Here is a 14,934-nt window from a genome sequence, read left to right on the forward strand (position 1 = left end):
CACACACACACACACACACACCTTTTTGAATGCTGGATGGGCCAACAATTTCATGTCATACAAACTAGTTATTTTTTAGCATAACCCATCCCTAACTGTTCTTTACATCCTCCGCCATACCAACTTCATACTGGGATAATTAATTAAAATTGTGTTGGCGGCTTGTTATACCATTTTAATTTTTACTTACTAATTTTAATCACAAAAATGCATTTTAATTTAAGACATTGGATATATTAATCAGTATTTGTAATTAGCAACAACTCTCACTTTGAGGTAGAAGGTCTAGTGGGAAAAATAATCTTGCTTCATCATCAGCTGTCTTTTGTCATATATTTGATCGACAAAAAGAAACACTTGTTGCCACCAGCTAATAAACATATTAAATTAAATATCATATTATTCTGTCCATAGATATTAGATGCTCTTTCTGAACAATGCTCTTTTCTTCAAAGTCAAAACACCCCCCTTTGCCTTTCCAATGGCACTATAAATGACAGGAAATGTGACTCATTTATTGAGGAATGTCGCTATCGACCGTGACACAACAGTATGCCTCCAATTTTGATTCCCAAAATAGACAACGACACACATTTCATACATTTCACTTTTGATTTTGCAACAGTTAACTCAGTCATATAGTTTTAAGAAAACATTTATTCACATTGATATCAGTACATTTTTTGAGTGCATTTTATACATACTGTTTCTGTGCATGTAGATAAATCTATAAGTGTGTATTTGTTCTTGTGTGCCTTCTCATAAGCATGCTCATAGTGTTATAATTTCTATGTTTATGAATGCTGTCTATGTACTGGGGCGTAAAAGAAACATTATTCTGCATTAAACTTGAATACCTATTATGTTTTGTACAATTTCCCTTTCATTTGAGAGAGACAGAACCCAAACAAACAGGAAACAAAGAAAGAAAAACCCAAATACGAGATCAGGTCTTAGCAGCGGACAGATACATTTCGACAGGTAATATTGAGCTTATGAACACATAGCATTCTCACGCTAACAATTAGTCTCACATTCTACTGATCTAGGCTACAACACTATCTCACATTCCAGGGGAGTTTACTACTCCTGCTCATTTTCTTCCTCCATAATTTATCCCCTCTTCCTGTTATCTCCTGTGCTTTTGTCCATGTCCTCTTTTACATGTCCTCCTCCTCTCTGTCTCTCTCTCTCTGTCTCTCTCTCTCTCTCTCTCCCTCTTTCTCTCCTGCTCCTCTTTATTCCTGGATGTTGAGGATCTGTGAAGACAGTCCTTGGTGCCAGTTCTTCAGCTTGGCAAAGCGGGGGCCTTTCACCTCCGACTCAAACTTCTCTCTGAAGGTGAGGAGGGAAAAAGACTCTTACATCAAGTGATATATAGATTTGTATTGCCAAGGGTTACATAAAGGGAGAAATATAGTTTTATTTATGTATTCAATAACAAAATGTACACTGAGTTAAAATGCTGATGTCTTTAAAAGTGAGGAGACTGATAACTCCTCCTTAAAAGTCCTCTCTTACCTCGACCTCTGCAGGGCTTCCTCATCTGGGTCTTGCACTGCATGGAGACAAAGGAACAAGAGGTTTTGGTCACTAATGATGATAAATGAGTCTGAACAAGAAGAGAATCAAGAGGATTAAGAGTGAAAGGACACAGGAGGGAATGAAGGACAAAATAAAGGAATCAGGGTACTGACGGTATTCGGTGCCAGTGATGTGGGCCAAGATCCTGAAACTCTTAGACTGCAGGTTGGCAGCACGGCGAGCCCATTCAGACATTTCCTGGGAGTTTTCGCCTGGCCTAATCACTGCCTGGTACACTGGAGACGCACAGTCTACCACAGGGTCCTTCATAGGCAGAGATCCACTGCAGGGCAAAGAGGACTGTCAGAGCTTTGAGTTTGTGGTATGTACTGTATGTAAAGGCCAAAATGTAAAAAATGATCATTATGTAATTAATGCCCATGTATAATCATCTATAAGCATAGGAAGGATATGACTGTAATCTTTAGTGAGTGTGTTTGAGTGTCTGTTCTGTGTCTTAAATGGACTGAATAATAAACCAGATTAAAGCTAAGTAACTGATGAAAGGTTGATATCATTGATACAGTAATAGATACCATAGATCATGGGTAAAATGGGACCAAAAACATCGAAAAAAAAGCCTTCTGCCTCCTAGGGGAAATGTTAACAATCATTTCCAACCAAATGAAAATGAACCAATATTTCAGCAAAACTGCATATACTGACTGTCAAAAGTATTCTCTCCTTTAAACCAATAGGTATAACTGGGGACATTTCAGGAACTTGTTTGATTGTGTTGCAGCTGGGCAGCTGATTGGCTATCTAGCCTGCTAACTAACATTAGCGGGGGACCTACACACGATGAAAACGGGGCGTGTGTTCATGTTTGTAAGTTAGATAAGAAGAAGAATTGGTAGAAGGTTGTTGTTGTGTGTTGAGTATTTGGCTCTTGTGCTGTGTATCTGGATGCTATCAGGCTCAGTGCGTGTCTGCTATGAACGCTATGTTCCTGCTTTATGCAAGATTTGATTTGCTATATTCAAAGTAAGGTCTCTGGTGGATGGCATAAAGGTATAACATCAAAATCAAAGTACTTCAGTATACCATGAATACAATTAAAATGGAAAAATACATATAGTTTTCAGATTTCATTGTATTTTCATCAATTATGGCCTTTCTAAACTTAATTTTATTTCTTTAATGGGCAGTTTTTACATAATGGCCATTTTTTTACATACAGTATGTGTGTTCATTGTTCTTATTCACTGTCTTTATGCAGATCCATAGTTTGAAGGTGACTCTTCGGACAGTACATATTGGAGTGAGTTTACACAGCAACATGATTTGATTAAGATAAAGTTTCCTTTCAGCATTCTTTAATGAGTGTTAGAAAAGTGAGTCAATATTGAATGGGCAGTAGTCATTTGAAAACCTGTGATTCGATACTCAGAACATTCCCATGCCATGAAATCCCATCAGGTTCCCGAGCTTGCGATGCTATTGGTTGCTTTTTCAGGAAAGGACTCCAAAAAACCCTGTAACACGACTCACACTCAAACTTTCACCAGAGTTCCTTTACATGTAAGTACTTCCAGACACATAACCGAGTCCATCAGGGCCCTGTGGTTAGTGAGTTTGTCTTTCAAATACTTTGGTTTGACATATAACATCCCAGAAACAAAGAGTAATGTTAGTTTATGAGACATATGGAGCAATGCACAAGCTGTGAGACAAAGGAGACGCATAGTAGGAGACCGTATGAGGAGAGGCGGGACGGAATAGAGGAGCCGCTGTACTTACGCCAGGGGGGAGCCGGCCTCCTCACTGAGGTCACAACCAGGAGGGAAGGATGGGGAAGGATGGGTGGAGAACAGCACAGGTGTGGTTGATTGTGGATGGAATGAGCAAAGGAAAGTGGGTGAAAGGCACGGAGGAGTACATGGCACGGACACAGACAACAAGGAAAAGCCCGGGCATCCCAGTTGTAGCACGTACGTTCTAAAGCCTCTTTATGTGCTTGGGCTTTTCAGGTAAAGTATTTTTAAAAGGGTTGGTTCATTCAAATGATCAAAAAATACATATATTCTCACTTACTTCATAATATAGCCATGATGATTGTTTGTTTGCCCAGATTTGAGATTTCTGCCTCTACTGATTTACTCAAAGTTATTTGGTGCAGATAGACAGTTTATTGGTGTTACACGTTTATGTAATTAGACATCAGTTTTAATTATTTCCACTTAGTTTCTGAGAAGATCCATGACTCTATCACTTTGGTGGGGCAAATGGCTATAAATACTTCAAAACCCATGAAGCTTGGCAAATGTTGCTTTGTAGAGGAAGTGAGTCAGGCTCGAATGGAACAAAATCAGAACTGATCTGAAAGTGGACTAATTTAAAATGTCATTGTTAGCTTCGTTTTGCCATTAGTTGAGCTTGGTTCAATGTTTCTTATTGAAGTGTTCCTTAGGAGTTGTGGGTTAAATTCTCTCCTTAAGTCTTCACGTACAAAAACTTGTATCGTTTCACTTTTTATTATTATTTGCTAATGTGGCAGTGGACCTCTTGCTCTGATGAATCAACCAGGAGAGTTTCCCATCCTGCTCCAACTGCAGGTCAGAGAACATTGACAATGCAGAAACTGAAAAGAGCAGAAACCTGGACACCCCAAAACAAAATATGTTCTACTTTGAAGCTCTATGGAGCAATCAACATCCTAGGCATTATTTATTTCGTACAAGTACTTCAAATGAAAACAGCCGACAGCATGTTCTGTGGATTATTCAGAGTATCTTTATATGCTGTTAAATTTTGGGCACATAAAACCAAAACAATCGACATAGATACCACCAGCAGTAAGTGAAAAAGTATGGATGTTTTTATCATTTGGGTGATCCGACCCTGTGGGCTTTGGGTCTGGTTTGATTGGTGTGTGAACAGTGCGTGGTTGGAGAAAGGATAAAGTTTGGAGAAAGGATTAGTTTGGTTGTGTGACCTCACCTTTCGTGTCCCTTGGCCTGTGACTGCCCTGCGATGGCGTCCATGATGGCGTCCTGTGAGTACATGCTAATGGGTGTGTTGTACTGGGCGTGAACGATGGTGGCCTTTCCCCCTGGACCCCTCACCTCAATGGGCTTGTGGGTGGACAGGGCTGAGTCTTTCAGAGCATTGGGGTTGAAGCTGGGACTGTACTCCACACTGTCAGTGACGTGGGGAAGGGGTCAGAGGTCAGTTGAGCGAAGAGGGGGTGATGGGGTTTCAAGTGCAGGGGTGAGGGGGTTGAAGATGAAGTTAACAGACGTGGGGGAGAAGAGGGGGATCGAATGAGAGAAAATACCAAAGAGAGCAACAAAGTGAGAGGAGTAAACTGGGTCAACATGTAATATTGCACCTGACAGATAGGTGGAGCTTTTGTACCATTGAATATTAGCTTTTGAAAAAACGCAGTCCAAATACACATCACACCTTATATCTGTGTCCTACTTCCACACTACATACTAACTAACCACTTTTTGAGTTTTTTTCCCCTTTTTCTTATGGATGCAGATTAATTCACCAGCCAGTAATGAGAATAATGATAAAAGTAAACAATATATGAAAAAAAAGGATTAACAAAAGCAACTTTGATAATGTTGGCTATTGGTTGTAGCGACAAGCTATATTAAAAAGCAGTAATTTAAAAAAAAAAAAAAACAATTATTACAATTGATATAAATCCCTTCTGCTATACTTAATAGCATTACTATATAGTGTGGAACTGGGACAGAGGCTTCATCATTACTTGCAGCTAAACAAAATTCAAGCTTTTACCAACAGTAAAGTTGACATACCAGTCCAAAGAAAACCAAACATGCTCATGTTTAAAACAACTGCCAGACAAAACTGCCAGATTATTATCTGCATGTTTCAAATGGCACGGTAAAACATACACACATACACCACAGATTTTTTTTTTTTTACTGATACACATGACTGCCAAACATGGATGTACAGCACACATGTACGGCTTGCTCATGCATTCATAAATAGTCCATTTATCATATTCACATGATGAATATGAGCGATTTAAGAGGATCCGCAGAGGTGGAAAACATAGGTACACATCAGAAAATATCATTATACCTCTCCATTAGAGGTAAAAGTTCTGCATTAGAAAGTTTATTTAAGAAAAAGTTTCATTGTCAGAATAAGTATCAGCTCCAAATTATACTCAAGTGTTAAAAGTATTCATTTTGGTCCTTTTATACTGTATTCATGTTTACTCCATCTAATTAATGTGTAGTTGTGTCATTTAGCATTGCAGTATCCTATGAACTCTTCCTAAGATAAGTTTTGCAAGATATTTAATCTCTTTCTGTAAATGAACTTGTACTATAGCCATCAAATAAATATAAAGTCATGAAATGTGGAGGAAAAGTAGAAATGATCACAAAATGTACTCAAGTAAAGGAGCAAAACCATAAAACTGTAGTTAAGTAGAATACTTGAGTTGAGTGGGTATAATTTTTTACTTTCCACTTCTGGGGACCAGATGTTAATAGCACATCCTAAATCCTCAGCCTGTGAGTTATTGTTGCAGTTACCTGAAGAGACAAATGATCATTACACTCAATATGCTGTTATAGTCGCAATGAAGTATACAGCTTTAGCTCAACTACACGCACATGAATCCATGTTGGTCACACCTTCACTTCACACCATCACTAAATACTCTCTACTGAGGTACACTTCATGCACATGAAATCCTGAGAAATGTGACGGTACTGACTTTGCAGCTGTGTTTGCGATAACCTGAAACACACCAGAGAGGGACGGACAGACAGAAAGAGAAAGAGAGAATGTAATGAATCACCAAGGGTATTTTGGTTATAACAATGGCACTGTGTGTTTGTAGGAAACTATCCAACTACAGTGCTATGCAGTAATCCCATCTACAGGTCAGAATAGCAGCCGTTTGTCATCACTGGGATATTTCCCAGCTTCCCCTGCATCATCAGGGGTGACTGACAAGAGCAGAAGTGTCTCTATCACATGACACAGGAGCGACACATTTAGCACAGAACAGCCACAAATAAATACACCTACACAAACACAACACATAACACCTGATCCACTTATGTCCGAACTGCAGCCGTGATACACACACACACACACACACACACGCACACACACACGCACACACACACACACACACACACACACACACACACACACACACACACACACACACACTCACACACACTCACACACGCACAAAGTATATGGAAGTGTTCAGGGTACAGTAGGTGGAAAGGAACGTGCTCGGCACACGTGGGACATTTCTCTACAGACGGGGGCATCCTGTCTCAGGTTTGGCAAAGGATGCATCGAGGGGATTCAGGAGGATGGTGTGTAACAGGAGCAGAACGTTCCATGACCATGTGCAACAGCTGTTCTGTCCTGTGTGTGTGTGAATGCGATCCAGTGGAATCAGAGTCTCCGTGTACTTGGTGAGGTGGGGCCGTTGGCATGATACAGGCGTCATCGTCCAGACTGCCTGGAGCACGTTTCCTGACACCTGACTTACCACTGGCAGTTACTGTAAACCAGTTCAGCTCCAGCGGGTGAACACATTAGTGGAGACTGATACCTGGAGGTGATATGTCAGAGGCCAAGCATTTTACGCCTTTAAGTTTTCAGTAGGACCTGTTGAGCTTATGGCTGAGAGCCATAGATGTTTACTGCATGGAAGTCAGAAAGTTTTCTAAGAAAGACCAACTCATTGACGCGTTGTGGTCTTATTAACTGTCAAATTGTTAGTTTGCCCTTTCCTCAGCCCGACTCTGCTAACAAAGAAATCGTCACCCTCCTGTAACCTCACTGGCAATTTAACAATCATCCAAAAAAACAAACAAACAAGCAAGTCTGTGGTTTTCCAGGCAAAACCGGAATAAGAACTCTGCTTATTCTCTTATTTCTCTTGCCAGAAGGTAAGAAGCCTCAAAAAGGGAAGTCATTTTTGCAACATCATCTCCCTGGTTTCATTTTTATTTAACAGCTAATGAGCATGTACCATAAATATCCTACTGCGGTGCATTTGAATCTCACTTTATTTTGAAATCACGTTTTGGACAGTGTCAGACACATCTGAATGGGGCCTTTCGACCTTTAGTCAAGTGTCTCAGCTCTGCCTGTAATAAAGATCCCCAGATGACCCCAGTAGTCTGATACCCTGCTATTCTGTTACCTGGATGCTAGCCAGGTATGTTTGTGTGTATGCTCCAGAAATAGCGCTGTGTTTGAGAGGAATGATCAATGCTGGGATAGCGATGGAAAGTTCTGAGTGTTTTTTTTTTTCATCACAGTGCTGTTAATGTGAGGTTAAACGAGGTTGGTGTGACGTGCATTTCAAACGCTTCATTCCCCCAGAGTAAAAAACTGAAAGTTCAGGGGAATGCTGTGACTTATTAAAGATGAACTTCTCTCAGTATTACACAACTGGAGGTTATGTATCGCTACGGTAACCTACCCGAACATCGAACCTGCAGCTGCCGACCCCTCTTTCAACTTGCCCTGCATCAGCATCATCTCTCTGAGCGTTTCAGGAGAGTAAAGGCCTATTGGGGAATTGTATTGCCCCAACTGTCCTGCTGGAGAGACGGCAGCTGGTGGTTTGACCGGGGTTGAGAGTTGGGTCGGAGAGGCCGGTAGCTCCAGATCTTTTTTAGGTACTTGTAAAGGATTCCTTGTGGAGGGCATTTTATCCCCCAGCTCTCCCATGTGAACTCCAGCCTCATCTTTTAACTCCTTAAAAATAGGTAAAGGTTAAGATAGACAGGAAAGAAAGCTTAAAGTGAAATGAGACTAAATTTATCAACTTGTTTTGTCTCCATTTGCTGGTGTTTGTGGCTTTGCTGACCTCTGACCTCTGATCTCAGTGCAGGGCTCTCTGCAGCTGCACTGTGAATATTTTACACTAGAGGGCAGCAGAACACTGCCTGTGACTTAATGGCATCATTAAAGAATTGCAAAGATGAGGACAACAAGACAAAATACTTGTGACAGACATATATACAAATGTACAAGCTTGCAGACATACAGCAAATGTTTGACATTTTGTGTGTGTTGATTTGTGTATTTAATGACACTATGGGTGTTTTTTTTACCTTCTGGTGGGGGATGACTGGCATGGGTGAGTCCATTCTTGAAATTGTTGTGGGAACTGGTGCAGGGCGTCTTGATCTAAAGATTAAACAGCAAAATATACCTTTTAAATTTGAAAGAACATTGAAATTTGAACATCATTGTAAGCACCATATGTGCCCATTTTTTAGTTCTATTTCTTCCTCAAAACGTACAAACTGATTTGTCCTCCTCTATCCCTAACCCTAACCCTTCGTCATCATCTACTTATGTTTGTGGGGACAAGTGTGTGGTGTAAGTGTGGTTGTGGTTGTTTACTTCTGCATGGTCAGTGACAGGTTGGAGGTGGCACACTTGATCTTGTTCTGGGCCTCCAGGTGCGTCATCCCATCGGTGCTGACCCCATCGATGGATGAGATGATGTCTCCCTGGGTCAGGCTGCCACCCGACGCTTTACTGCCTGGAGTTATCTATGGAGGGGTCAAGAAAGCAGGTCACGCTGAGACAGATTCCTCAGGAAACACACAAGCAACTGAAAAACATGTGCAGTCACACAAACAAATATTAAAGACTGGGTTAATATTTGTGGTTTATTTCCCCAGGCTGACTATTAATACAATTTTAAAAAGTAAACTAAAATTAAAAAATCATGTGACATGTTTTTGCCTTAAACCTTAAAGGCACAAAGCAGTGTTATAGCTCAGCTAACATGTGACGCCTCACTCCACACATTTATCTATGCTGTATGGGTAGACGCTCAGTAAATAAGCCTGCTGGATCAAGTCTTAAAGGTAGAGAAAAGCTGATGAGGCAAAATAAACTAATCCATCAACTGCAGATGAAGAGATGGATACACATTTCTGTGTTGGGCTGATCAACAGAGTGGAACCACATTTTACCTGAGACTTTAATCAGTCTCCAGAGCAGAAAATAACGCTGCCTGACACTAAAATAAATGAGTAGGAAAGCAGCAGGAAGTCTAGTAATGGAGCCATAAAGTGTGTAGGACAGAATAATCTTAATTCTGATACTACGTGTAATTTGCATCTCTGTGTTTGCTATTGGAATGCACTGATAAAGTGAACATTAAATTAATGCAGCAGTATTAGGTAGTAGTAGGGTTAATATTGTCTAAATTTGATGTGAGTGTGGCTCAAACTATTATACAATGCATAGTCTGTATAGTGGCTGGAAAATTCACTCAAAAATATGTTTTTATTGTGAAAATTTACCTTGTAGGTTTTTATTTTCAAATGTTTTAAATTGTCAGGCATACATTGACCTTAAGTTGAATGCTCCCTCTCATGGCTCTGCTACCAGACTTCAGTGGTTAAACTACATAGAGATGAGGTTTGAGTGAGCTCAGAGGCTTCGGCTATACAGTACTGGGTCTAGGCTTACAGTCAACCCATTAGAGTTAAAAATAAGCAATGCTGTTGATGCCTGTGGCTTCGCTGTGATTGACCCTACTGAGCCCTCCTGAGCCCCCCGCCATCCCCCAAACACACACACACCCCTCCCACACACCTGCTACTGACATTCACACAAGACTTCCCTCATTCTATCCCCTCCTTTATACAGTCCTACAATCCACATTTTACATGCTTTATGTCCCTTTTTTACACTACATAAGGCTTCTTTCTGCTTCTTCTTAAGGCAGATTTATAGTCAGTCACTCTCGACACAAATTAAAGAGCTATACAGCATTTTTTAATGTATGCTTCAGCAATTAGCTCAGCTAATTAAACGAATTCAACAAGGATGTTACATATTATCTATATTTAGTAGAGCAAAATATCAATAAAGGAGTTCTTCGAAAACTACAATCTCCATGGTGACATTAGCAACACGATCACATTATGCGACAAAGTACGACAATGTCTGCAACAGAGCAAGTTTTCCAGCTGTGCAACATGAAAAGAATAAGTCGAGTAACACTTTTCACTTTTCTTTGTCGAAAATAGTAATGTCTGTTAATATAGACTTATTTATGGCAGGTCATTGGCACTTTTTATTTGGCACGTAATTTGTGTTGCTCGACAGAAATGACGCATTTCGATAAAAAGGTGTAGCTACCCTTTTTAATGTCATGTTTAATTTCGTTATGTTTCAGACGATGTCATATTTTGTCGTACAATGTGATTGGGTAGTTGCTATCATCATGGAGATTGTAGTTATCACTTAACTTCTTTATTGATAGTTTGGTCTGTAACGCTAGATAACTTGTAACATCCTTGTTTAATTAATCCCAGTTGAGGTCATGTCATGTAACTAAACAAGCTGACTGGGGGATACCGTAGCGTCTGGTTACCATGAAGATGACTGAAACCTTTCGCCAAGGTATGAACTGAAAACGTTACGCGACTCTTTAATTTCTGTTGGGCAAGCACTCAAGATAAAGGTTGAGCAACCTACCATAAATCAGCCTTTAGACTGTCATTTGTGTCCTTGTTCAACCTGTTTCTTTTTTTGTTGATTGAGTAGTTGAATTCTAGTGTTATCAGGTGGAGTGAAAGTTATTTCTGCATGGCTGCTTTAGTACAATCAAACGCATATGTAGACACATCCAATCCATTATACATGTTTTCATACACATCAAACACTTAATAGATAAAAGATGACAAAGGAACCATTCACTGGAGATGAAGACAGATAACTTGAAAATGTTATATTAATGAAAGAGTTGCCATAGGGTTTTTAAAAAAAAAACTTTTTTATTGCATGTTTTAAATGTATCAATTTATAATCAATCTATAGGCATATTTCTCCCTTTTGCATGAGCTTATGACCGTAGCCAATCAGAGACCAGATTTCAGCTTAATGAGATCATGTGAATAGATTGAAGTGACATGAATGACACAGATTGAGATAATTATTTCAGCAGTTTTTATAAGTTTTAATCTCATTAATAATCACATAAATTGACAGTTTGGTGTGTCACATATTTAATGGCCAGAGCTTCACTTGGCTAACAAGATTTGAGGAATCCACTGTCCTCATTCCTCTTTCCTTTCTTAGTTCTTAGCAAAAGTATGTTGAAATCCAACCCGTGGGGTTGTCAAACTGTAATGGCACCCCGAGTTGTCATGTCGAGCGGCAGTGTTTTATGTTAACCACAGGATGAACACAAATTCAGTGACACAATGTCATACCAGACATGGATCAAAGTCCCCCTGGTTGCCTGTAAGACCAGGATCAGAGAGCAATAAAGTAACAGATGTCTGGAGTTGTGAATCAATAAAACCCAGTCTGATCAACAACTTCGCATCAATCAGGAGCTGGAAGTGTCAGATAAAGCATCACCTCTACACTTTCCTTTCCTTTCCTCTCTCTTCTCATCTGCTTCATCTATCAACCATCCGACACATTCATTCCCCCACAATGACGCTGTCCTCTCTCAGGAGCAGCTCCAAATGGTTGAAATTGAAACTAACAATAAGTGAGGAATAAAGCTTACTAAAGGTAACACAAGCTGCCATGGGCTTTCTTGCTCTCCTCGCTTCTTTTCTGTCCCATTCCCACCCCTCTCCATCCACCTCTCCTCCAATGCTATTTAAAGGAAATGCTGTAAATACACCAGCAGTCCTGCCAAAGAGAGACAGACCCAGCCTCTCTGCTGCAGACATTAAACCAAATTAATCTAGTGTTATAATTTGCTCTCTGAAAGCTTTTAGAGTTACACTTCTTTTTCTTGATTTTAGGGGTATAATCTTATCTGTAATAACAGGGGAGAATAAAGTTTAGTATACATACAAGAAAATAAAGTAATTATGCTTTCATGTCATTTGCTTGCTACCTCAAAAGAAATTTCTTAAGTCTTTCTCTAAGTCTTAACTTTTCTGTGTTGTATAGTAGTAGATGATTATATCTTTTTTTAGCAAATCTAAATTTTGAATGATAATGATCAAATAAATTGATAATTTGAAGTGCAGTGCTGAGCAATTCCACTTCAGCCATAATGAATCAAACTGATAATGACCTGTCAAGCTCAAGATCTGGGTGTGGATGACAATGAAGACATTTGAGCTTGTATGTAAAAGATCAAAGTGTTTATTCATTTTCAAGTTAACTAACAGCTGTAAAAGTTGACGAATGCTGCAGCACCTCTGCTCCAGTCTTTCCACTTCTACTCTATTCTGGAAATCTCTCTAGAGATTACATCTGAGCCTCCCTGTCATCATCACGTACAGCAACATTACGTAACTGCTGCTCATCCACCACTCATGCACCCCACACACGCACACACACACACACACACAAAATCCCACCTACGCACAAACATATCAGACGCATATGCAAATGCACAGACGGCATAATTAAATTTGAACATGCAACACATTGTTGTCAAACCAGGTGAAAAGGTGACTTTCAGGTGAAAAGGTTAAACTGGGCTAAATTAGTTTTTTTAAATAGAAGGGTTTTAGTCCTATATATTAAGTTATTTCAAGGGCGAGATTTTACAGTGTAGGAGGTCCTATAATAAACCTGCTGCATTTATGGGTATTTGTCAAATGTTGCTGAAGTGACAACATTAGAAATCTGAAAACTTTTTCAAACTAATTTGTTTTTTACACCATGACACCTTGAGTCACCAGAATGATGTATATTCTGATATTCAAGCAGGAAAATGTGATAAAAGTGAAGGCTCTAAATTTAGATGGTTAAGCTTGGAATGTGTTTACATTATTGCATTGCATTTAGTTTGCCAGAGTCAGCTGGTCAGTGTATTATTTAGTTGCAGTGGATTTTAGACTGTGTTGAAGACTCTTAGTTGGTGCATTACGTTGTTCCTCATAATGTGTCAGTGCATTGTTTGGTCACAGTGGATGATCAGTTTTCCATTGACTGTGAGATACCTTGTGACACCTTGCTTGTTACTTTCTCTTTATTTGTAAGTTGCATTTGTCAGAACAAATTTCAGCTTATGAGGGTGACTTTTGTCCTTACCCTGGAGATGGTGAGTGGCATGTTGAAGTCCTTTCCTCCCTGTAGTCTGAAGCCCCATGGAGCGGGGCCATTCAGAGTCACTGTGTATGTACTCATCTTCGGTTAAACGTCAACACTCCTCCTGCTAACAAGTCCGGCTGGGTGGCTGTGTGGTTTCTCCTCCTGTTCGGCGTGCCTTTGTTCTCCGTCCTCCCCTGCTATCCTTTTGTCCCGGTCCGTACTTTGATGGCCCTGGCTTCACTACCGTCTCTCCCTGTCTGCTCCCCAGCAGGATAAACACCCAGGGGTGGTGGTGCTGGTGGGTGGGTCAGATGCTGTGGGACCTCTGTGACACACACACACACACACACACACACACACACACACACACACACACACACACACACACACACACACACACACACACACACACACACACACACACACACACACACACACACACACACACGCACAGGCATGCATTCATGAACACAAATACACACAGATATGTGTATAGCCTCTGTGCACTAGTTCTCCTGACAAGAGCAACTAAAAAACATCCTCAAACTCTCACCGTGAAATCAACCCCCCCCCCCCAAATTCTCTCAATAAACCTTAAATTTGAGAATGTGCAAAGCCTCTAAAATCAACATTAAATCTTCTTTATATTAAAATTGAGAAGAGTTTCTTGCCTGCAGGGTTGCTGAGGGTAAGGGACAGACAGCCTAAGAATAGCAGAAGCGAGCAGAGACACAGGGGCCCTGGCCCTTATAAGGCCTGTAACACGAAGCCCCAGAATGCTTCACTGCCGATTCACATTGCCAATATAGACCCCTCTTACTGCAACACATTCTCTCTCTCTATCTCTCTCTCTCTCTCTCTCTCTCTCTCTCTCTCTCTCTCTCTCTCTCTCTCTCTCTCTCTCTCTCTCTCTCTCTCTCTCTCAATGCTATCAGTTCATGCTTCTAGCACTCTATTATCCGTAATCAGCCTCTCTGCAGTGATGTCATTCGCTTTTCTGTCTCACAGTCTTTCATTGTGCTCGGGTGGGAAACAACAAATTACCTGGCCCTGATTCCCCAGAAACACCCCCACCAGGCTGATTAAGCTGCCAGTTCTATATGTGAGTAATATGGAGCAATTCAATTAGCAGCCAACCGCAGCTGTTAAGGTTAAACGAACATACAGCAGAATCATACATTGTTTAGTAGGTGGTGACAGACTTGTTTCATTAGTTAAAATCAAGTCCTGATGCTTGTGTGAATCATTTAGAGTATGAGTCACAAAGTCACCTTAAAACTGACAAGTTTGTGTATTAAAAGTGAGACTAAACACCTGATTTTAAATGTGAAAAAGACAAAA

General features: G+C 40.3%; 1 protein-coding gene across 2 annotated transcripts; it reads right to left on the reverse strand.

Annotated features, from left to right (window-relative positions):
• Window positions 1–639: 639 nt before the first annotated feature.
• Window positions 640–13,913, reverse strand: ldb3b (LIM domain binding 3b). 2 transcript variants are annotated; one of them, XM_062442657.1, is made up of 9 exons: window positions 13,594–13,913; window positions 8,965–9,116; window positions 8,670–8,745; window positions 6,293–6,315; window positions 4,525–4,722; window positions 3,325–3,348; window positions 1,698–1,867; window positions 1,522–1,558; window positions 640–1,335 (listed from the first exon to the last, which is right to left on the reverse strand). In XM_062442657.1, the coding sequence occupies exons 1-9, from the start codon at window positions 13,687–13,689 to the stop codon at window positions 1,239–1,241; spliced, it is 873 nt and encodes a 290-aa protein (XP_062298641.1). In that variant the 5' UTR covers window positions 13,690–13,913; the 3' UTR covers window positions 640–1,238. The 2 variants fall into 2 exon arrangements, with proteins under 2 accessions (XP_062298641.1, XP_062298642.1); XM_062442658.1 differs by lacking the exon at window positions 3,325–3,348 and having other exon boundaries at window positions 13,594–13,912.
• Between the last annotated feature and the right edge of the window lie 1,021 nt (window positions 13,914–14,934).

Source organism: Scomber scombrus, chromosome 21 (genome assembly GCF_963691925.1).
Source record: "Scomber scombrus chromosome 21, fScoSco1.1, whole genome shotgun sequence".
NCBI classification, from domain to species: Eukaryota; Metazoa; Chordata; class Actinopteri; order Scombriformes; family Scombridae; genus Scomber; species Scomber scombrus.

Coding starts and splice junctions, on each gene's coding strand:
- ldb3b (XM_062442657.1), bottom strand. CDS start 13,689: ATGAGTACATACACAGTGACTCTGAATGGCCCCGCTCCATGGGGCTTC. Junction 4,723..6,292: donor ATCGCAAACACAGCTGCAAA/GTCAGTACCGTC, acceptor CGTCACTGACAG/TGTGGAGTACAGTCCCAGCT. Junction 3,349..4,524: donor CAGGCCAAGGGACACGAAAG/GTGAGGTCACAC, acceptor TTGTGACCTCAG/TGAGGAGGCCGGCTCCCCCC.